This window comes from Leuciscus leuciscus, assembly GCF_965113295.1.
Source record: "Leuciscus leuciscus genome assembly, chromosome: 16".
NCBI lineage: Eukaryota > Metazoa > Chordata > Actinopteri > Cypriniformes > Leuciscidae > Leuciscus > Leuciscus leuciscus.
Genome location: NC_138740.1, coordinates 28,914,563 through 28,937,624, shown reverse-complemented (window position 1 = coordinate 28,937,624; position 23,062 = coordinate 28,914,563). Strand labels below are relative to the sequence as shown.

At 39.1% G+C, this 23,062-nt stretch overlaps 2 protein-coding genes across 11 annotated transcripts in view; one reads left to right on the top strand and one right to left on the bottom strand.

Moving 5' to 3' along the window:
* sptan1 (spectrin alpha, non-erythrocytic 1) overlaps window positions 1-16,746 on the top strand; it is a 32,874-nt gene extending 16,128 nt beyond the window's left edge. For 3 of the 10 annotated variants that reach the window (XM_082140188.1, XM_082140189.1, XM_082140183.1), the window contains exons 18-55: window positions 7-224; window positions 512-604; window positions 725-859; window positions 957-1,105; window positions 2,193-2,391; window positions 2,514-2,618; window positions 3,399-3,431; window positions 3,559-3,594; window positions 3,848-3,895; window positions 4,562-4,653; window positions 4,741-4,885; window positions 4,977-5,158; window positions 5,282-5,381; window positions 5,529-5,726; window positions 5,825-5,971; window positions 6,087-6,190; window positions 6,289-6,451; window positions 6,677-6,691; window positions 8,639-8,770; window positions 8,862-8,999; window positions 9,094-9,198; window positions 9,291-9,499; window positions 9,601-9,721; window positions 9,847-9,968; window positions 10,080-10,212; window positions 10,339-10,437; window positions 10,576-10,735; window positions 10,866-10,942; window positions 11,063-11,272; window positions 11,354-11,650; window positions 12,211-12,323; window positions 12,795-12,812; window positions 14,213-14,267; window positions 15,292-15,488; window positions 15,663-15,716; window positions 15,804-15,950; window positions 16,032-16,179; window positions 16,288-16,746. In XM_082140188.1, coding sequence (XP_081996314.1) covers window positions 7-224; window positions 512-604; window positions 725-859; window positions 957-1,105; window positions 2,193-2,391; window positions 2,514-2,618; window positions 3,399-3,431; window positions 3,559-3,594; window positions 3,848-3,895; window positions 4,562-4,653; window positions 4,741-4,885; window positions 4,977-5,158; window positions 5,282-5,381; window positions 5,529-5,726; window positions 5,825-5,971; window positions 6,087-6,190; window positions 6,289-6,451; window positions 6,677-6,691; window positions 8,639-8,770; window positions 8,862-8,999; window positions 9,094-9,198; window positions 9,291-9,499; window positions 9,601-9,721; window positions 9,847-9,968; window positions 10,080-10,212; window positions 10,339-10,437; window positions 10,576-10,735; window positions 10,866-10,942; window positions 11,063-11,272; window positions 11,354-11,650; window positions 12,211-12,323; window positions 12,795-12,812; window positions 14,213-14,267; window positions 15,292-15,488; window positions 15,663-15,716; window positions 15,804-15,950; window positions 16,032-16,179; window positions 16,288-16,413 — 4,823 coding nt within the window. In that variant the 3' untranslated portion in view covers window positions 16,414-16,746. The other 7 variants (XM_082140184.1, XM_082140186.1, XM_082140187.1 and 4 more) reach the window with 7 other exon arrangements.
* On the bottom strand, window positions 16,745-21,734 carry dync2i2 (dynein 2 intermediate chain 2). The gene is made up of 9 exons (XM_082140249.1): window positions 21,380-21,734; window positions 21,027-21,278; window positions 19,660-19,769; window positions 19,418-19,575; window positions 18,221-18,330; window positions 17,972-18,139; window positions 17,567-17,799; window positions 17,301-17,458; window positions 16,745-17,088 (listed from the first exon to the last, which is right to left on the bottom strand). Exons 1-9 carry the CDS (start codon window positions 21,455-21,457, stop codon window positions 16,850-16,852), a joined length of 1,506 nt encoding a protein of 501 aa, XP_081996375.1. The 5' UTR covers window positions 21,458-21,734; the 3' UTR covers window positions 16,745-16,849.
* Window positions 21,735-23,062: the final 1,328 nt, after the last annotated feature.

The window sequence follows — 23,062 nt, the reverse complement described above, 5'->3', positions numbered from 1 at the left end:
TTTCAGGTCACTTTGCAGGGGAGGATGTGAAAGCTAAGCTCCAAGAGCTGCACAACCGCTGGGACGGACTAAAGGGAAAAGCGACCCAGCGTAGACAGGATCTGGAGGACTCCCTTCAGGCTCAGCAGTACTTCGCTGATGCCAACGAGGCCGAGTCCTGGATGAGAGAGAAGGAGCCCATTGTAGGAAGCACAGACTATGGCAAAGACGAGGACTCTGCAGAGGTAAACAGGGAGGGGGACTGGAATTTATCTAGAATGGACCTATTTTTGGTTTAGAGGCCTGAAATTAGTTATAACCTCATATTTGAATGAAACTTGCAAAGTAAGGGGAAAAAATTATTCATTTACTGTTCTGGTGTTCGTTTCATATAGTATTTCTCATTCATGTTTAATTATTAAGATGTTTAATTGGCAGAACTAAAATTAATTTGCGTTGTAATGTCTCAAATTGCAGTTTCATGTTTAAAAAAAATGGATGGGCACTGAAATCTCATTGTTATCATTTACAGGCTCTGCTGAAGAAGCATGAGGCACTGATGTCTGATCTGAGTGCATATGGCAGCAGCATCCAGGCCTTAAAAGAACAAGCTCAGGGCTGCAGAGTAAGACCACATAACAACACTACTACATTGACCAAAAGGAAATAACATAGACTACATGTGCACCTTTGTTCATTTCATGTCAATGAAAATGTGGTCCTTTTTCATGGATTTCATCAACAGCAACAAGTGGCCCCCACGGATGATGAGACCGGTAAGGAGCTGGTTCTTGCTCTGTATGACTACCAGGAGAAGAGTCCACGTGAGGTCACCATGAAGAAGGGCGACATCCTCACTCTGCTCAACAGCACCAACAAGGTGATTAATAGGGCATGCCTCATGTTACTTAGCATGACAGTTTGGATCTAAATGACCATTTGAACTCATTCAAGTAATATATTTATCTTGTCCTCAGGACTGGTGGAAAGTGGAAGTGAACGACAGGCAGGGCTTTGTTCCCGCGGCGTACGTGAAGAAGTTGGACCCGACTCAATCTTCCTCTCGCGAGAATCTGCTAGATGAACAGGGCAGCATCGCTCTGCGACAGGATCAGATTGACAACCAGTAAGAGTCATTCTGCTTTCAGTTTTCTTATCAAATGATTGTGGGTAGATTTCTCACTATATGTTTAATATGCATGAGGGCTGTCAATGTAAGTCAGTAAGATTTTTTATTATTAAATAAAAAAATATTTAATTATTTTATTCAGCAAGGATGCATTAAATCGATCAAAAGTCACAGTAAAGAATTTATTCATCCGGATGAATTCATGTGTTCATGAAAGAATCCTGAAAGAAATTTTTTTTCAGCATTTACAAGAAGAAATGTTTCTTGAGCAGCAAATTTAGCATATTATAATATTTTCAATAAATATAATATTTGAATAACTAATTAATCTACATATCGTGTAATTCACTAAACAATTTTTATCGATTGAAAGTGTGAAATGTGAACATGTATGTGTACATGCTTTTCTACCTCACATCTTACATTCCAACAAAATCATTTTTCTTTAACACAAAGCCTCTTAAGATCTTAACATCTTTATTCTTCCTGTAGCTCAAAAAGGGCATCTGTTAAAAACTAACCCTCAATAATGTTTCTGACCCCTCGTTACTCCTCTTTTTCCTTTATTTTCTTTCTTTCTTCATTTAAATGCTTGCATGTGTCTGCTTGCCCTGCCCTGTGGCAGGACTGTGGTCACCAAGGAGGTGTGCAGCGTATCTATGCGCATGAAGCAGGTGGAGGAACTGTGAGTAGGCCTAACCTATGTCATTCCTTTGATCAAAGAAGCCTTTGATCAATCATTCCTCTCATCCATATGGCATTTCTGTCACTTTAAGTCCTCTAACATTCTGTCCTTCCTATTATATATCCCTCTGTCCAGATAATTCTCATTCCTTCTCAACTCTTCTATTTCATCAAGGGATAGAAGTTCACATCTCTTTTGAGCTTTTTCCATTCGTAGAATTGGTGTCTAGAATTCATTCTGCATTTTCAGTGGCTGACTATGCAGATTTCTCGTCGTAGTTGAACCCCTGTCTGTGCTTCCACCTCTCATTTCCTCTCCTAGAGGGAGATGCTTCAGTCCCTGTGTTGAGGTGGGAGTTGCATTTAAGGTTCTGACTTCTCTCTTTATCCCTCTCTTCAGGTATGGTACCCTGCAAGACTTGGGAGAGAAGAGGAAGGACATGCTGGAGAAGAGCTGCAAGAAGTTCATGCTTTTCCGTGAGGCGAACGAACTGCAGCAGTGGATCAATGAGAAGGAGTCAGCGCTTACTAATGAGGAGGTCGGCTCTGACCTGGAGCAAGTGGAAGTGCTGCAGAAGAAGTTTGATGACTTCCAGAAGGTATGTTTCTCTTACACATCTGTGACACATTTATCATCGGACACTAGCATTGGCTTGAACATATTTCCTAATTCTAAACTCTTTGTTTTGTCTTTTTATTTTTATTTTTTATTGTTCACTAGGATCTGAAAGCAAATGAGTCTCGGCTGAGGGACATAAATAAGGTGGCATCTGAGCTGGAGTCTGAAGGACTGATGGCGGAAGAAGCTCCGGTTGTGCAGGCCCAGGTGAGAGGAAAACGCTTTATACACACAATTAATTTGATTATACATACACATACATACACTACTGTTCAAAAGTTTGGGATTGGTAAGATTTTTTTTTTAAATGTTTTTGAAAGAAGTCTCTTATTCTCACAGAAGCTGCATTTATTTAAACAAAACTATAGTAAAAACAGTAATATTGTGGAATATTGTTACAATTTAAAATAGCTATTTTCTATTTTGAATATATTTTAAAATGTCATTTATTCCTGATTATCAAAGTTGTATTTTCAGCATCATTACTCCAGTCATAAGTGTCACATGATCCTTCAGAAATCATTATAATATGCTGATTAGGTGCTCAAGAAACATTTATTATTATCAGTGTTGGGAACATTTGCGCTTATATTATTTTGGTCAAAACTGTAATACATTTTTTTCTTTGATCAATAGAATGTTTAAGAGAACAGCATTTATTTAAAATACAAATCTTTTGTTACATTGTAAATGTCTATCAAGTCACTTTTGATCAATTTAACACATTCTTACAGAATAAAAGTATTAAAAAATAAAACTTTTTCAAACTTTTGAATGGTAGTGTGAATCATGATCTTTTCTAAATTAGTCATTCTGCTCATCATCATTTACATTTAAATGTGGGAGTATACATACATCAGAGTAGTATGCTTATTTGTATGCCTGAATTTATGAGCATCATAGATGTGGTGACCTTGTCTATTTTTCCCCCTTTCTCCTTCCAACCCTCCATTCCCTCCTCCCACCATCCCTTCATCCTACCATCAGCAACTAGAGATGCTGGGCTCAGCTCCTGGCAAGGTCATTATTATTTTATATCATTCATATCATCTTTACAACAGTTGGAGTGTCTGCATGAAACAAACACAAGAATATCATGTGATATTTTTGTGGGTTGAACTGATTGTATTCCTATTTTATTTCACAGGATGAAGCTGACTCTAAAAGTGCATCTCCATGGAAGGTAATGTAGCATGTTGGATTTCAAATGCTTTAGACATAATCTATTATATCATCTAATCTTTGGTCTTTGAGATTGATGCATGTGTAGTTTTGATGCAGGGTCTTGTTTGACCTGTATGTTAACCACAGTGTTGTATATTGACTGTGGTTACAGAAAGAAAAGAACAGTCTGGTTCTTTTAATTCACATGGTGATACTCTCTTGATTGGTGTGTTTCTTATCTGTTCTTTTGCAAATTTTTCAACTCAATATAGTCTGTTCGCTTGGCTGTTCAAACAACGGCCAACTTTAATACTATTAAGGTAAGATCCTAGGTTCTTCGTTGCAATCTTTAAATCGTCCCACAACCCATTCCACTAAATCTGCTTTGTGGCCTGTGTACCTGGAGGACTACCTCATTGTGGTGGTCTTGTACTTATACCATGGTCTCTTATTCCCTTTGTCTCATTACTGAACCATCAACTGTGCAGTTGCATCCCCCCACCCCCCTTTTCCTTTGAGTACATGTTGCCCACTTGAAATAACTCCTTTATGTCTTGACACCATCTGTTTTTTGGTGGAGGTATAACAGCCATTCTAGAATGCATTAACGCTTCTTTTTTTCAGTTTGTGGCAGATGCATCCACCCCAGTTTCCATATTTGTTGACTGCCATCACTCATCCTATGTGCTTAAATGTTGTAGCCTTTCTGTTTGTTCCACTCATCCATACTTTTGCTTTTGCTGCTGAAATGAAGAGCAAAGTATGACACAAAGGATTTAGAAGCGTTTATGTAGTGCTTTGGATAGTGGATTGGCTGTTAAACATATTTCTAAATATACATTGCCAAAACATTTTTGTTTCTCACCAGTCGTTTTATATCATTCAAGATTAATCTGTTGCCTGCGGTCAAGGATCACATCATTGTCTTATGTAGACCAATAACGTAAGCTCTGATTGGCTGCTAATGGTTTTATGTTGGTGTATAGGAGCTGAACAACCGCTGGAGGGCCCTGCAGCAGCTGGCTGAAGACAGAAGCAACATGCTGGGTAGTGCTCATGAAGTGCAGAGGTTCCACAGGTACATATATGGCACTTTATACTGTTATACTTGTACGATACAAGCCACGTGAAATGCAGAGAAATTCAGCTAGTGTGTGATTCACAGGGATGCAGATGAGACCAAGGAATGGATTGAAGAGAAGAACCAAGCCCTGAACACCGATAACTATGGCCATGACCTCGCCAGCGTGCAGGCTCTGCAGCGGAAGCACGAAGGCTTTGAGAGAGACCTTGCCGCTCTAGGAGACAAGGTAAAATTCATCTTCATTGTTTTAGTTAGAGTTTTCTTGGTTCATTCCTTGCCTAAAACATCAGCTAAATATCCTCTTCTCCCTGTGGCAGGTGAACTCCCTGGGTGAGACTGCAGAGCGTCTGATTCAGTCTCATCCTGAGGCTGTGGATGACATCCAGGAGAAGTGCACCGAGCTGAACACAGCCTGGAGCAGCCTGGTGGGTCGTGCTGACCAACGCAAAGAAAAACTGGGCAACTCTCACGACCTGCAGCGCTTCCTCAGTGACTTCAGGTGAGAAGGATTAATAAAAAGAGATGAACATACGTGTTGCAAAAGGAACAACTTAGATAAACTAGATGGTATTAAAGCAGTAGTATAGAAGTCTCTAAACAAATCTGTGCTTCTTTCTCACAGGGATCTCATGTCCTGGATCAATGGCATCAGAGGCCTCGTGTCTTCTGACGAGCTGGCCAAAGACGTCACTGGAGCTGAAGCCTTGTTGGAGAGACATCAGGTACTGAATGCTGCCAAAAACATCTGTGATCTGTATTTTGTCACATTACTGTTTTACTTTTAATAATACGATTTAGTTGTTCATGGACTAAACACAGTTTTGCAAAGGAAACACTTTTTTAAACACTCACATGTTCCCATTCTCTAGGAACACCGCACTGAGATCGATGCTCGTGCAGGCACCTTCCAGGCCTTTGAGCAATTTGGACAGCAGCTTCTTGCCCGTGGCCACTACGCCAGCCCTGAGATCCAACAGAAGCTGGAGGCTCTTGACCGGGAGCGAGCTGACCTGGAGAAGGCCTGGGTTCAGCGCAGGATGATGCTGGACCAGTGTCTGGAACTGCAGGTCAGCAGGGATCATGTTTACTTTTAACACACAAAACATTGACATTAGGAAATGTTACAGTCAAATAACATTATATGTTTCTTTTTTGTCTTGTGTAGCTATTCAACCGTGACTGCGAGCAGGCTGAGAACTGGATGGCAGCTCGCGAGGCCTTCTTGGCCAGCGATGACAAGGGAGACTCCCTGGACAGTGTGGAGGCCCTCATCAAGAAACACGAAGACTTTGACAAGGCTATCAATGTGCAGGTCAGCAAGCACCATTGCGATATAACAATACAGTCGATCTCAATATTATTTGATTTTAAACGTGGATTTTTGTTTTGTTTTTGTGCTAATCATTTCGATTTGTCTGTCTTTGCAGGAAGAGAAGATTGCAGCACTGCAGTCTTTTGCTGACCAGCTCATTAGTGCTGACCACTACGCTAAGCCTGAAATCTTCAATCGCCGCAATGAAGTCTTGGACAGGTCCGGCTCCTTCTGTTTTATACTGCTCAGACTGAGTGAATCCATACCATGTAAATATTTGTGGGTTTCGTGTGATTTTATTTAATTCTGACCTCCAGGTGGCGCCGTCTCAAGGCTCAGATGATTGAGAAACGCTCTAAGCTGGGTGAGTCGCAGACTCTGCAGCAGTTTAGCAGAGACGTAGATGAGATAGAAGCGTGGATCAGTGAGAAACTACAGACCGCCACTGACGAGTCTTACAAGGACCCCACTAACATCCAGGTAACGTCACACTTCAGGCATCAGTCTCAGAACAGATCGTGCCAAAGTTCTAAAGATCAGTATCCCGCTTAAATCTAACCTTGTAAATCTATTAATACCATAATAAATTCAAGTGCAAATTAAAATGCATTTCTCTTGTTATCCCCGCCTCAACCAACCCCAATTGTTTTATTATATAGGAAATTAAACTGAACTTCTGTCTGTGTTCCCACTGTCTGTTTCTAGCTGTCCAAGCTGCTGGTAAGTGCAGTAGTGCCAAAGCTAACTAACCCCAGTAGGGTCTCTCCACTTGTCTATTGTCTTATTGTTTTGTCTGTAAATGTGTATTTGAGTTCCGTATGTCTATTAAATGTCTTGCTTTGTATAGCATCATCAGCTGTTTGTCATTGTTCCTTCCCGTGACCCATCGTTGCAGCCTTTCATTTTTAATTGCTGGGTGTGGCCTCCATTTTCATGTTGTGTCATTGAAGTTGGGATGTTTTGATTTAAATTCGTTCCTCACAGAAATTCTGTGCTTCTCATTGAGTTGTGGATCTAAAAGCAAACTTTGACAAAAGTAAAAGGCTGTGTTTGGAATAGCATAGTAGAATACTTCATACTATATCATTATTAAGTAAACATATAAACTGTGTTTTACAGTGAAGCGCAGCTCTGTTCATTTTGATGGTTTAAAGGTGCATTAAGCAACTTTTCATGTTAAAAATACCCGTTTTCTAACTCATACATGCTTAAACAATTGCCTGATGGGCTGAATGAGCCCTTCTCTGATCACTGAGATTGTCTCTATAATCCTGTAAAGTAAAATAAATAAGAGGGATTCGGGCCGGAATTTTAGACTGGGCGTGACGTCATGCGCGTTCACGGCACGCTCACCTGGCTGTCTGGCAGGTTTGTGTATTCGCCGCCATTCTCCGTAGAAGATGGATTCTAAGAGACCGGCTTGTAGTTCATTTCAAACACCAACGCAAACTCCACGTAAGATTAAAAAAAAGAAAACTTTTGTCCGTGAGCGTGCACACTTCTGGCTGCAGTTTCGCTTGCCGCCAGAGGGGGCATAGTTCTGCAAAAACTCAGAGACTTGCGCAATGCACCTTTAATATTTGAAAATGAAGAATTGAAGACAGCCATACATACTATTAGTATTTTCATTTTACAGGTATACTATAAAATACAAGTATTACATGAATATTCATTATTTTATTTTACTATAAAATATTAAAATAATTTTTTTTCTTATTTGAACATTTTTATTTATTACATGAAAAGTCTAGTTGAGCGCATTATCCACAGTATCCCACACTTTGTGCTCTAATTGTACTGCACATTTTGATAAATGTAGTTAGTCTTTCAAATATTACATGCATAAAAAAACGTCTAATATGCATGCTGCAATAGTAGTATGTTATGGTATGGTAGGGTGCTATTTCGAACATAGCCACAATAATGTATCAATTCAGAGAGATGCTGGAGAAGTGCTTTCAAACAATTAATTTTGCTTTGCTTTTTGTGGAATACTGTGTTAAAATAACAGAATCAGTTACATGTGTGCTACGGCCAGAATCCATATGCAGTTATGGTGTCAGCAGCCCGGCTTTTTTTGAGTGTCTCAGCAAATGCTTTAGATGAGCCGTTTGGAAGTGCTTTGTTCCTTCTCTCCATCTCTCTGGGTAATATAAAATGTGGAATGATCTTAGACAAAACACCCCAACTCCTAGATTTCTCCACAGAGTTTATTATGTGCTGGATGGCGTCCACTTCATTTTATTGAATGTTTCATCAGGCTTTGAATGTCATGTTTATAGAATGAGTTCCACGTTACGTGTTTGGTCCTTGTTTGGTGGTTTGTAAATTCACAGTCACTTCACTTTCAGTTTTTTTGTGTAATGTACACATTTTCATTTTATTTGGAAAGGTGTGCACTTTTGTGATTTATAGATAAGACATCACTTTTCACAGACAGTCTAAACAAAGGCATACACATAAAACGCACAAATGTATGTTACAGTAGCGTTAAATATGCACTGCTTTCATGGATATTGAGTTTTTACACAGATGTTTATATCAGTTTCCTGTACACATCTACAGAGGTAGATACAAAATCAGCTATTGCATTTTTACACCTGCACCCTTGCACGACTTCACTGTGTGGCTCAGTTTTGCTGTATTTCGCTTTCTTGCCACTTTCAGAGCAAGCACCAGAAACACCAGGCTTTTGAGGCTGAGTTGCACGCTAATGCTGATCGTATCCGCGGGGTGATAGACACGGGCAATGCTCTCATCCAGAGAGGTGCCTGTGCTGGAAGTGAGGATGCTGTCAAGGTAAAAGTTTCGGAAGTGTTTCAGAAATAGGCAGCTGCTGCGTTATGGTCTGTGCTCATTTTGCTTTGGTCGCGCTCATATTTGCTCTCAGGCTCGTCTTAACGCTCTGGATGAGCAGTGGCAGTTCCTCGTCAACAAATCTGCTGAGAAGAGTCAGAAACTAAAGGAGGCAAACAAGCAGCAGAACTTCAACACTGGCATCAAGGACTTTGACTTCTGGCTGTCTGAGGTATTTGTGACTTAATAGCTACTTAGGATAGTTCTTGGCACAATTTCTAACTAGAATAAATCCAAAAATTCTGACATTCTTCCTCTGCTCCTAGGTTGAGGCTCTTCTCGCCTCTGAGGATTATGGGAAAGATCTGGCCTCAGTCAACAATCTGCTTAAAAAGCACCAGCTTTTGGAGGCTGACATCTCTGCCCATGAGGTAGCTCACCGACTATAACTCCAGACATGCTCATGATTTTATTTTCAGTTAGCACATTCTGATGGCTCTTTGGTGTCTTTGTGCTCTTATAGGATCGTCTGAAGGATCTTAATGGCCAGGCTGACAGCCTGATGGCCAGCAATGCCTTCGACACTTCCCAGGTCAAGGACAAGCGTGATGCCGTTAACGGACGCTTCGTCAAAATCAAGAGCATGGCTGCTGGGCGCCGTGCCAAGCTGAACGAGTCGCATCGTCTGCACCAGTTCTTCAGGGATCTGGACGATGAGGAATCTTGGATCAAGTATGGTTTACATCATTCTGAGTGGTCTAAAATTGATCACACACTAACCTTTTTTTTCTTTTAAGGCTGTATACTAGATCTAATTAATTCTGTTCCATTAGGGAAAAGAAGTTGTTGGTGAGCTCGGAGGACTACGGACGTGATTTGACAGGAGTACAGAATCTGAGGAAGAAGCACAAGAGGCTGGAGGCTGAGCTGGGAGCACACGAGCCAGCCATTCAGGTGAGGAGACACCTGCAACATTGTTGCATATCGATTTATAGAAATGAAAAAGTCTTGACTGGAGCGTATTAAAGTCAAGTGAATCATAATTCTGAATGCTAACGGCATTTTTTTTGTCCTTGCAGTCTGTGTTGGAGACTGGGAAGAAGCTGTCTGACGACAACACCATAGGACAGGAGGAGATCCAGCAGAGGCTGGCCCAGTTTGTGGAGCACTGGAAGGAACTGAAAGATCTGGCTGCTGCTCGGTGAGAACGGTTTTCACTATTTTACTTTTTTTCAACCCCCAAACATTTGAACGGCAGTGTATATTGCCTTGGACAGGAATTTGAAAATTGTTTGGTTTGCCATTTTTTTAGCGGGCAGAGGCTTGAGGAGTCGCTGGAATACCAGCAGTTTGTGGCGAATGTGGAAGAAGAGGAAGCCTGGATTAATGAGAAACTGAACCTGGTCGGAAGTGAGGATTACGGTGATACGCTGGCAGCTGTGCAGGTGTGAAAAACTATAGTATTCATCAGATGAGCTTAATGAAAAATAAAATAGCTTGGTCTTGGACACACCTTCATATTGCTGTTTTTTTTATTTCTTTTTTGTCAAAACTTGGCTCTTCGTTTTCAGGGCTTGCTGAAGAAACATGAAGCATTTGAAACCGATTTTACCGTGCACAGGGACCGAGTGAATGATGTGTGTTCCAATGGAGATGAACTTATCAAAAAGGTATAGTTCAACTATTAGAAAGTCCATATACTGTAAAGTTGGCCCTTTGACCCTTTAATGCTTAATCACAGACAAGTTTCTATGAAGTTCAATGTGAGCTGATACCAATATCATTGTCATATTGTTTCTTTTTTGCAGGAGAACCACAATGTGGAGAACATCATGGCTAAAATTAAGGCCCTGCGTGGGAAGGTGTCAGAGCTTGAGAGAGCCGCAGCTCAGAGGAAGGCCAAGCTGGATGAGAACTCTGCCTTCCTGCAGTTCAACTGGAAGGCTGATGTGGTGGAGTCCTGGATTGGTGAGTTAACGATATTTCATGCAAATGAGAAGAAACTTTCATTTAAAAGAAGGATTGGCAAGAAATAAACTGTTATTTTCTCTTTTCACCCTTGTAATCTGTAACCCATTTGTGTCTTCGGCTTGATCAGGTGAGAAGGAAAACAGCCTGAAGACTGATGACTATGGTCGGGATCTCTCCTCCGTGCAGACTCTGCTCACCAAACAGGTGTGACATTGCATATGACAAACATATCTACAACACATTCGTAAACCATATTCTACATTCAGCACATCAAATCCTTTAAAGCTTTACTGTTAAATCTGACCGTCTTTCTTCTACCCATAGGAAACCTTTGATGCAGGGCTTCAGGCTTTCCAGCAGGAGGGCATCACCAACATCACAGCCCTGAAAGACCAGCTGTTGGCAGCCAAACACGTGCAGTCCAAGGCCATCGAGGCTCGTCATGCCACCCTGATGAAGCGCTGGAACCAGCTGCTGTCCAACTCAGCCGCACGCAAGAAGAAGCTTTTGGAAGCCCAGGAGCACTTCAGAAAGGTGTGAAGAATGACATTTTGCCTAAAGTATGACATTTTGTATGTCTGTAACTCTTGTTCTTATGTTCGCCACTCAATCCAGGTCGAGGATCTTTTCCTCACCTTTGCCAAGAAGGCCTCAGCCTTCAACAGCTGGTTTGAGAACGCTGAGGAAGATCTGACAGACCCCGTACGGTGCAACTCTCTGGAGGAAATCAGGGCCCTACGGGACGCCCATGATGCCTTCCGCTCCTCTCTCAGCTCCGCAGAGGCTGACTTCAGCCAACTGGCAGAACTTGATCGCCAGATCAAGAGTTACCAAGTGGTATCCAACCCATACACTTGGTTTACCATGGAGGCTCTAGAGGAGACCTGGAGGAACCTCCAGAAGATCATCAAGGTGATATTGGGATCCTGAAGCATACTTTTTTTCAATTGTTTGTCCATGTGAAGTAGACCAATATTAATTGGATGACATTTGACTTTTGAGATGATTGCTGAATATCTGAAACAAAAAATGTGCTTTATCTGATGCCAGTGACATTTTAATGTATGGTAACACTGTACAATAAGGTATAATTAGTTAATTAATTAGTTTCTAACATGAACTAACAATGTGTTTTACAGCATTTATTAATCTTAGTCAATATAAATAGTAGGGCTGTCGCACATCAATTTTGGCAAAAAAATGACCCCGGAAAAGCCATTATTGTGTTAGATGAGAAAAGCATTGAATACACACAACAGTTCTGATGTGGCTTTGTTTGGAACTATTTTCATTGGCAAAATTTAGCAAAAACGGACAATACTGACAATATTGTGTCCAAAATGTAACAATTGAGTTGATTTTATACAATAAACAAGATCACATTTACAACCGTGCAACAATTCGATTTTCTAAATCTATTATTAAAGGTTGAAATGAACATTTTATAACTGACTTAATTTGTCTCTTTATAGGAGCGAGAGTTGGAGCTACAGAAGGAGCAGAGGAGACAGGAAGAGAACGATAAACTCAGACAAGAGTTTGCCCAACATGCCAATGCTTTCCACCAATGGCTGCAGGAGACCAGGTACAGGGGACCATCATGCACTACTAAAGTGTTTTGTTCTCTTTCATTATAGATGAGTTATGCTCGAGGATTAAACACACACTTAGCATGCAACACATTTGACTCCACTGCATGACATCACACACATCTGTTTGCATTTAATCAAGCTTTCCTGATCTCCATGTAACTGTCGTAGACGGCCATTTTCATTCGTTTCATCCACTGTTTTTATAGTCTGAAGTCATTGCCTGCTTTGCCATGTTGTCTGTTTGGGTGAAGCTCTTCACATGGTCACACAATTCAAACCCATCTGGGCTTGATATGCAACAGTAGTGCTTTGCGCTGGTCACATGTGCTTTCATGTGCGTATTGAGTAGTGGCATTGTCACGGCTCAACTGTTCCTTTCTCTCCCTCCCTTATTTGTCTCTCTTTCCCCATTCCTTCGACCTACTCGCTGCTACCCTGATGCTTGGAATCATTTCTCTAAACAGGACATACCTTCTGGATGGGTGAATATCACAATTTTTTTCTATTTTACTATAGTATGTGTGTGTGTGAGTGTGAATGAATTGTTTAATGGGATTTTCTTGTCAGCAAATGGATGTCTAGGGACTGTCATGATAGAAACACACATTTGGTGTAAAATAAATCAGGATTTTGGGAGTTTCAGGGCAGAATAGACCAATGATTGGTTAGAACTAATACAGGGTGCCATCAAGAAGAATCTCACTTTACATATATTTTGCATATTTTACCGTATGTTTTGAAAAATATATTTCCAGATGTATTCCTTTCTGTTTTTTCACACTCTTTTTCCATTCCCTCTTCATCTCCTACCATCTCTGAATAGCATAGCCTATCGGAGGGTAATCCGTGTCTATCAGTATGAAGTCGATGATGATCTTTCTGGAAGGTCTTCTCCCTTTTTTCATCCTCTGATTGGCCTCTTACCCCTCACCCCACACACTTTTTGGGTTTTTCTTCTCCTCATGCACTTGAGTCTGATCCCCACTGTAAAGGCTCTGTGTGTGTGTTCAATCCCTTTTACTAACATTCACTGCGATGTGAGGCTTTTTTTGAGATGATCCCTTCCAGCTTCTTAATCCAACAAGCCTGGCTACATTCGGCACCAGTGTTGAGGAGTGTGAACACTTCATCTCATTCTTTAACCTTTTTTTCTCTTCTTTTTTCCCCCAGTTTTCAGTTATTTAAGTTTTTTTTTTCTTAATTTGGGGAAATGTTCATGCACCAGATTCAGGGTGGAAACTGCAATGTGATTTCCATGATTAGACTTTTTCAACATCCTGATCTGAATTTGAACAGCTGTGCATTAACATTTTTGGACTCTTACATTTATAATATGGCTAGTCAAGGAACTCTGAATCTTTGATTTTGCACATTTTGCAAGATCTGTACTTTAAACTAAAGCTAAGCAGTGGTACAAATATAGCAGTTTCTAACCCTGTTGACAGCAGCCCTAATCAAGCATGGTCTGGATTACCATGGATATAAGTTGGCTTTGTTAGCATGACTTTGGTTATTGTAGTTGCATTCTGGGGTGGCTTATAGTTTGTACTCTGTATCTACTACAAAACAATTGGTAAGTCATATTGTCATGTACAAAAATTCAGGAAGATTTAAGTTACAGCTCTAGAAGGAATGACAGAGGTTGTGCAAACCCATTTAAACAATATAGTATAACTCATAGTTATAAAAATGCACCTTTTTAACTCTCTGGAAATTACTATATATGTTTAATGATAGTTGACCTTATAACTGGCCTAGTGTTGTGAGAGCCACTCTTCTAAGGTGTAGACTGGCATGTGGAGTGAGTGAGATGTTTCTGGGTGGATGTGTCATGTGTTCTCGGACCTCTGCTGTTGGTTTCATTGCTTTGGTGTGTGGGCAGGTCCTGCATGGTGGAAGAATCCGGAACTCTAGAGTCGCAGCTAGAGGCCACCAAGGTGAGTTTGGGACCAGTGAATGGGTAATTCAATTTTGAATAACACTAAATGAATCCGTATTAGTGTTTTAATTCATGCTGTAGTTTATCAGTAGTACACTACAGTTCAAATGGTTTGGGTCAGTAAGATTATTTTCAGTGTTTCATGCTCACCAATGCTACATTTATTACAGTAAAAACTGTAATATGCTATTGAAATATTACAATTTGAGATAGCTGTTTTCTATCTTAATATATTTTAAAACGTCATTTATCCCTGTGATGGCAAAAGCTTAATTTCTGGCAGTCTTCAGTGTCACCTGATCCTTCGGAAATCATTTTAATATGCTGATTTGGTGCTAAAGTAACATTTCTTCTTATAAATGTTGAAAACTGCTTTATATTTTTGTGGAAACCGTGATACATTCTTTACTGGCTCTTTTGATCAATTTATTGCATCCGCTGTCACCAAATTTTTGATTGGTAGTGTGTATTATAGGGAATACATTCTTTTGTTAGTGCTCAAGTGTTTTATGTACAATATTGTGAACTCCGGGCCTGGTCATGGTCATGCAAATTGATCAAATCTTAAAAAGTTGTGGAAATTTCCAGAGTGAATTCAAATAAAAATCTAGTAATGCTCAGCTCTAAATTATTTTATCTGCAAGACCTTTCTTTTTGTCAGTGCAGTCTTTGATAAAATTATTTGTCAAAACAAATCCTTATCTAGTCTTAAAGTAAATGTGTACATTTCGATATTTAGCGTTTCAACAATACTGGAAATAGTCAGTGTAATGTTTTTCTTCAGCTAGAAGTTACTCTGTATGTGTCCTATTTAGATAAAATGGTTTCCAAATAACCCTTATCCATTAATCACAAATAAAAGGCATTTTTCATTTTCCATAAAATGTGTGAACATTTCACTGTTTAAGCCTGCTGGAAAGAGGACATTAAAACACTTGCATGAGCCTCAAACCTGAGACTGTAACTATAAATGGACACCCTGCTCTGTTCTAAATGTCTTTTCCCTTTGGGTTCCTCTGCAGCGCAAGCACCAGGAGATTCGTGCCATGCGCAGTCAGCTGAAGAAGATCGAGGATCTGGGAGCAGCCATGGAGGAGGCTCTGATCCTGGACAACAAATACACAGAACACAGCACTGTGGGTCTGGCCCAACAGTGGGACCAACTCGACCAGCTGGGCATGAGGATGCAACACAACCTGGAACAACAGATCCAAGCCAGGTGACACCTCAGAAACCAGTCTACAATGAGATATAAAGATTATTATATTTGTATGATCTTCTTTAGATCAGATCAGAGTGAGATTAACCTAATTAGTTCTGAGTCCATAACTTATTGAACATTGCGATTGGAGCAATTTACCTTGACTGACTTGTTCTCGCAATTCTGTTCTAGAAATACCACAGGAGTAACAGAGGAGGCCCTGAAGGAGTTCAGCATGATGTTCAAGTGAGTTTTCCACTTAAATAAGAAAACATTACAATGCTAATCTTAAGTGTTCTTGAAAATGTAATGCAAGTTTTGTTCATTTCTCAGGCACTTCGACAAAGAAAAATCTGGACGTCTAAACCATCAGGAGTTCAAGTCTTGCCTGCGGTCTCTGGGCTACGACCTGCCCATGGTTGAAGAAGGAGAACCAGACCCAGAGTTCGAGTCCATCCTGGACATAGTGGATCCAAACCGGTGAGAAACCTCTTCTATGGATGTGATTTAAATATTGTGTTCTGTCTGTTGATGAGCTAACATAAAATTTGTTTTATTCAGGGATGGAAACGTGTCCTTGCAGGAGTACATGGCCTTCATGATCAGCCGAGAAACGGAGAATGTGAAGTCAAGCGAGGAGATCGAAAGCGCTTTCCGTGCTCTCAGCGCCGAGAACAAACCTTACGTAACCAAGGAAGAACTCTACCAGGTACAAAATAACAAACCTATGTTATTTACAACTGGTATTGGACAATTTTGGCCTCAGCTTCATGTTTGGTGTTAGAAAGATGACCTTAATGACCTTCTGTGTTTACAGAACCTGACAAAGGAACAGGCGGACTACTGCATTTCCCATATGAAGCCGTACCTGGACAGCAAGGGCCGCGAGATCCCGTCAGCTTTCGACTTTGTGGAATTCACCCGCTCGCTTTTCGTCAACTGATTCCCCGCCCCCGCCTGCCAGTGACCAATCGGGATGCGTTTTCCCCCTCACAATAACACAAGGCCAAACTGCATGGATCTGAAATGAAAATTCTCTATAGCATCCAGTATAGCAATATCTGTATCTTGCTATCACTCTTAACCCTGCGTATTTATCTGACACTTCCTCATGCTTCACTGACAATAGTGTAGTGGATCTGTCTGCATTTTATTGTGATTGTTTTAGCTGTTAAGTGCTTTGCTTTGTTTAACACACCTATAGAGAGGATATGCTGTAACATCACCCACAAGACTGCAGTGTGCTTTAATAAACGCTACTGGTTATAACTGGAAAGTGTTGCTGTTGTGTTTTTATTTGGAGCATAAGCATAAATACATACATTTAACATGAAATGCATATATACAAGTAACAATACATTATAAATTCTTGAACAGTCTCAGTCTGTCACCTCATTGGCCAGCTGTTCCAGTACTGCCGTCTCCTTCGCACCTTGTTCCGTTAACTCCGCACTGAGCTGCCAGATGTTGACGCTACCATCTGCATTGCCCACTGCCATCAGATTTGTGTGTTTGGGGTTGAACTCGAGGCAATAAGCCGGCTGACCTCCTGTGTTCTGGTCAATTGTGGAGGTTGGCCTTAAAGACCTTCTACCCAAATCAAACATTTGGACCAAACCTGCCAGAGTTCAAATTAAATTAGAAATGATTAAATGTGTAATTGACATAAAAATTTGAGATCATGCTTTAATTTTACTATATATATATATATGGAGATTCCCCACTTCTATGTAAAGCGCTTTGAGGTCTCAGAAAAAGCGCTATATAAATGTAACAAATTATTATTATATATATATATATATATATATGGGATAATTACAAACATCCCACCTTGTCCTGTGACTGCAGCAAAGACTAGAGGGCGTGTGGGTGACCACCTCACCCAAAACACATATGAATCGGACACCCGTATAGACAGCAGGGGGTGTGGCTGGAGCACACTGTGCAGATGAGCTAAACCATCTGTCCCAACGCTTACAAACAGATTCCTAGAGTCAGAAACACCCAGAGATGTTACAATTACTGCCGACTAGCCTTAAAGTACGTATTACACAAAGTAGAAAACATACAGTTCAGGAAAATAGCGCAGCGCTCACCTGTGGAAGGGTGAGAAGTGGACTGAGTGTATAGGACCCCCTCGTGGTGAGAAAGAGAACTGCATTGGGTTGCGCAGAGTCACGCTCTCACCATCAGGGGGCACTGCTGCTACTGTCCCACTGCTGAAGGAACATTTGAACACAAGGCCTCCTTCTGAGCCCACCAAGAACGTGTCCAGGTCCCACGGGGAAAGTGCAACAGAGGTTACTCCTATAGTGGTGCTACCTCGGGTCTTCAGGGAGAGAAACAAAAGCATTATTAGGTTGAATTGCAAAAAAAATTAAAATTGTCAGGGTCATATTTAATCCTAAAATCGAACAATTATATTACTTTTTTATTTTAAATCTGCATCTTTTCTGATTTAGCTAGGATCAGATATCATTTGACCATATTATGACACCCACTTTGCTTGCTGCTCCACTCTGAGGCATTTGCTGTGGGACAAAGGCATATCCAGAACTCAAGGTGAGTTTGGCTTCGGCTCCATCAATAGTCCACAACAGAACTCTTCCTCCTGAACCGGCGCTCAGAACAACAAACTCCCCTCGGCGAGCTCCTGGGACCCAGTTTACCTGTTTACACGTAGGAATACTGTGCATTCATATATCATTGAATGCTTGGTCATCATGCCTCAGTCATAAACGTTTCTATACCTGATAAACTGGTTCACGGTGGGTGTCTGCAGACATTCCCGTCTGAGCCAAAATTAGGTCCTGTGAGCGGCTGGTGTCCCAGACCACCACCTCGCCACTGTACAGCCCCCCTAAAGCCACAATAAAGAAGAAGGGAAGTTATCTTGATGAAATGAGTCATTAAAAGGTATTAGTCCCTAATAAATGACAGAGTGGCTTTCCGTTTTAACACAATGCAGTATGAAACTTCTCGGAGAATAGCACTTGCACAAATTCGATTTTTTGAGATGGTTGATTTCCAGACTTATTTATTGATAAATGTTTGGTTATTATGGCTCTTTTCAGGATGCTTAAGAATTATATTTGGAATATAAACATTAAGTCTATTTCCTATTTAGATTTTTGCCATTGTTGCATTATTTTCATGACAATTAAGCAATTTTTTTATTTTATTTTTTAAATACAGTGTCGTTCAACAGCTTGGAGCCAGTAAGATGTTTTAATAATTTTTAAATATGTCTCTGGTGCTCACCAAGGCTGCATTTATTTTATTAATAATACAGGGGGAAAAAAAATTAATATTATGGAATATTTATACAATTTTAAATAACTTTTCTATTGTAATATATTTATAATTTTTTTTAAATGTTTTAAAATTTTAAAATTTTCAGCATCATTACTGCAGTCTTCAGTGTCACATGATCCTTCAGAAATCATTCTAATATGCTGATTTGCTGCTCAAGAAACATTTTATTATCAAATATTGCTTCACTGCTTCATATTTTTGTGATTTTTATTTTTTTCAGGATTCTTTGATGAATAGAAAGTTCGAAAGAACAGCATTTATTTGAAATAAAAATATTTTGTAACATTATAAAATCCTTTACAGTACTTTTGATCAACTTAATGCATCCGTGCTACATGAAAGTATTAATTTCTAAAACTAAATAATAGTGCTATTTTTATACTGCTTCTAATATTGCCAAATTGCTAGAAGAAGAAAAAAGTATTTAATTCCGTATTATTTAACTAACATGATAAAAATGATTTCATAATGCCAAAAATTTCTTTCAATTTAATTCAATGTCTATGCAAAACACTTCACATTTTATGTTTTTATATTTTCCATTTTGAGATTAAATATAAACCTATTATGTATGTGTCATTGACAAGATATGTGTCAAATCTTAAAAGCGTTTTTTAAACGTGTGTCCATACCAGCAAATACAGACGGCCTCACAGGATGGAAGCACAAACACATGATGGGAGTGGCCACATCAATGATCACGTCTGGACGCATTGGGTTCAGGTTCTGCCGGTCCAGGTTCCACGTGCACACAGAAGCCTTCTCATTACTCCAATCACCATCATCCATACTACCCCCAGAAACACATCATTAAAACTGTTTTTATAAACACTACAGGTGGTTTTATGTATTTGTATGAGGAAAGGACTGTTACCGGCCAAATCCACAGGCTATGACTGAGCCAGTGCAGTTCCAGGACACACTGGTGACTTGCAGACCTCTTTCCTGAGCATCAACATGCTGAAGACGGTACATGCAGGACACCTGTGCAAGAAATCCCCATGAAGACATAAACTCTATTAAACTAACTCAATTTAACTAACTCAATTATTACTACTATTTACTATGAAAGCTTGTTTACACTTTTATCTCTATATTTTTCTCACAGTTCCATGTTTATAGCCCACAATTCTTACTTTTTTTTCTCAGAATTGTGAGATAAAAATGTGGAATTGTCAGAAAAAAGTGTGAATTGTGAGATAATAATAATAATAATAATATGTTTATTTTATATAGCGCCTTTCTGAGGACTCAAGGTCGCTTTACAATAATTACAAATACACATAACATAGAAACATGACATAGAGACGATACATATAAACTGTGAAGGATAACATAGTAGAGGAATAATACATATAGAATCAGAACATTCAGGGGTCAGGGAAACAAGTGACAAAAAGATGTGTTTTAAATATATAGAGATATCATTTAAAAAGGTAATTGCGACTTTTTATCTCACAATTCTTAATTCTTTTCTCAGAATTGCGAGTTTATATCTCAGTTCTGATTTTATAACTAGCAATTGTGAGTTTATATCTTGCAATTCGGACTTAATAACTCGCAATTGCGAGTTTATTTCTCACAATTCAGACTTTTTCTCAGAATTGTGAGATTGGAATTGCGAGATATAATTTAACAAGGAAATTCGTACTTTTTTCTCATAATTGTGAGTTTATATCTGAAAATTCTGACTTTATTCTGAGAATTGAGAGTTTATAATTTGCAATTCAGGCTTTATAACTCGCAATTGCAGATTTTTTTTATAGCTCAGTTCTGTTTATATCTCAGTTCTGACTTTATAACTAGCCATTGTGAGTTTATATCTGACAATTTGAACTTTATATCTCACAAATCAGACTTTTTATCAGAATTGTGACAAAAACTTGGAATTGCGAGAAAAGAGTAAGAATTGTGAGATAATTCAAAAAGGTAATTGCGTCTTTTTCTCTCACAATTTGACTTTTTTTTCTCTCAATTTCAAGTTTATATCTTACAATTCGGACTTTATAACTGGCAATTGCTACTTTTTCTAACAATTCTGACTTTGTTTCACAATTATGAGTTTATATCTCAGTTCTGACTTTATAAATAGCAATTGTGTGTTTACATCTCACATTTCGGACTGTTTTTCCTCAAAATTACGAGTTTATATCTCACAATAGCAAATTTCTGTGGTGGAAACAAGCTTCCATAATTTACTGTTTAATAATCCATTATTAATACTGCATTCAAGGCTCTCACCGACTCATTCTGATCCTCCCAGTTCACCTCAAACCCATCAAAAGCGTGACTCTTGGAGTTTTTCACCAGCTCTCTGATAACCACATCTTCAACTCTACGCAAGAACTCCACCAATCCAGGAAAGTCCGAAATGTCTCGATCTAGGGCGAGTGTTTGGCTGATCTGGTCTTGTGTCTGGGTGCTGTTTTCCAGCACATCTTTGGCTTGAGTTTCAGCCTCTGCTGTGTGAACTGGAAGAGTTTGACAGCTTCTCTGGGCAGGAATAAAACGAACACGATACACATCAGACATCACACAAAACGACTGATATTTCATCAAGCGTTTGAATATTCTGGTTTGAGTTGTTAACTTACTGATTCTTGTGTTTGCTGATGCGACTTTCTCCATGTCGATTCCGCACCAATTAAGTCAAGGGTTTCATCCGTAAACATGTTCAAAGTTTGCCAGCAAGCTAGAGTACAAAATGCTCTTCTTAGTCTCAATAAGACGTTACAGTTAACGTTAGCTGGGAGCTAGCGATTATTTTTATAAAGCAAACGGGTTTTCATCATATTGAAGGACTGTTATGTGTTCAACGAATCCAAATCTGCTTCTATGATTGGGAAAACAACAGCATCGCTAATTTTGTAAGATATTTTATTGTGTTTGGCCACTGTACAGCGCAGTTCGTCCCTCCATGATTATCCTGGATGTGACATCCGTGACTGCGCTGCCATAGATACCGAGAGCCAATCAATGGCTGTCTGTGCACCTAACGTCACTGGTGTTAGCTTCTAATTGGTCAACCTATTTTCCGCACTTTCATTTTGATAAAGGCCCCTTTGTACTGGGTCATTCGTACAATTCGGCGCCTTTTGGTCTTTGAACATTTCCAAGAAAGAAATCTAGTTGATTAAGGTTTTTTTTTTCATCATCATAAAAACACACATGAACGTGTCGACGACTGCTCTGTTGATTTCTTGAAGTTATATTGTTTAAAAATATATATTGTAAATAATTGACTGCCACAAACCCTGTATTGAACAATAGCATCAAATGTCTAATATAAACTTTGTATTTGATATTACATTACTGATCACAGAACATTTTCACGTATGCGTGCGATCTATAATGTCATGTGATCTGTTAAGATAATAAATGCGTAACTAGTAGAACTAATCTTGTTTTTGAAAGAAACATTTCTGTATCAGTTCATTGACAACAAACACATTTTTGCTGATATTATTAAACTATGATTTATATATAAGAAAACATCAATACATAAGGGTGGACAAGACACCGAATTGTGATACATGCTTAAAGTTAAATAAATAACAACATTTAAATGATTGATTTTTCACATTTTAGATTGATTTTCAGTTATCCTCTAAAAAATCTTACCAAAAATGAATGCACTTTACAAAGTTACAAAAGACCATGCAAATTGTTGTACCTTTAGGATTTAGCATAACACCTGAAAACATTTCATACTTTCATTGACACACAAAGTAACATTTCATTCAGTCTTCAAGTTCAGATGTAGACTGTTTAATTTTAGATATGGATTGCTTCCTCCTCTCACCGTCAAAATCCGAAGTTCTCATTTGAGGTGCCATGGTGGACACATTGATTACATTTATGTGTGAATAAACCATAGTTACACTTAATGTATATGTTATAAATAATTTGTAATTGTTAAATTAGTTGTATTTCCTGTAACTGGAGTACGTTATGCTTGACCATAAATAATTAGCATCACAAAATCAGATTATTATTTTCTTTTTTTACTGAAAGGCTGATGTCCTATCCATGTTGTTAATACATAATTCTTAAAGTATCAGGAAAATATGAGGTGGACAGTAACTCAACACACAACAGAATTATAAACTATGAAAATTTAAATGCTTTGAAATTTTCACATTCCATTCATGAAAATGTAATGATAGTGCTTAATATATCACTCAGTATAATAAATCAAGATGACTTAAATATCTAAAAACTTGAATTTTTGGCCCACAGCAATTTAGTTATAAGCAGTTAAAATGTAACAGATGCAT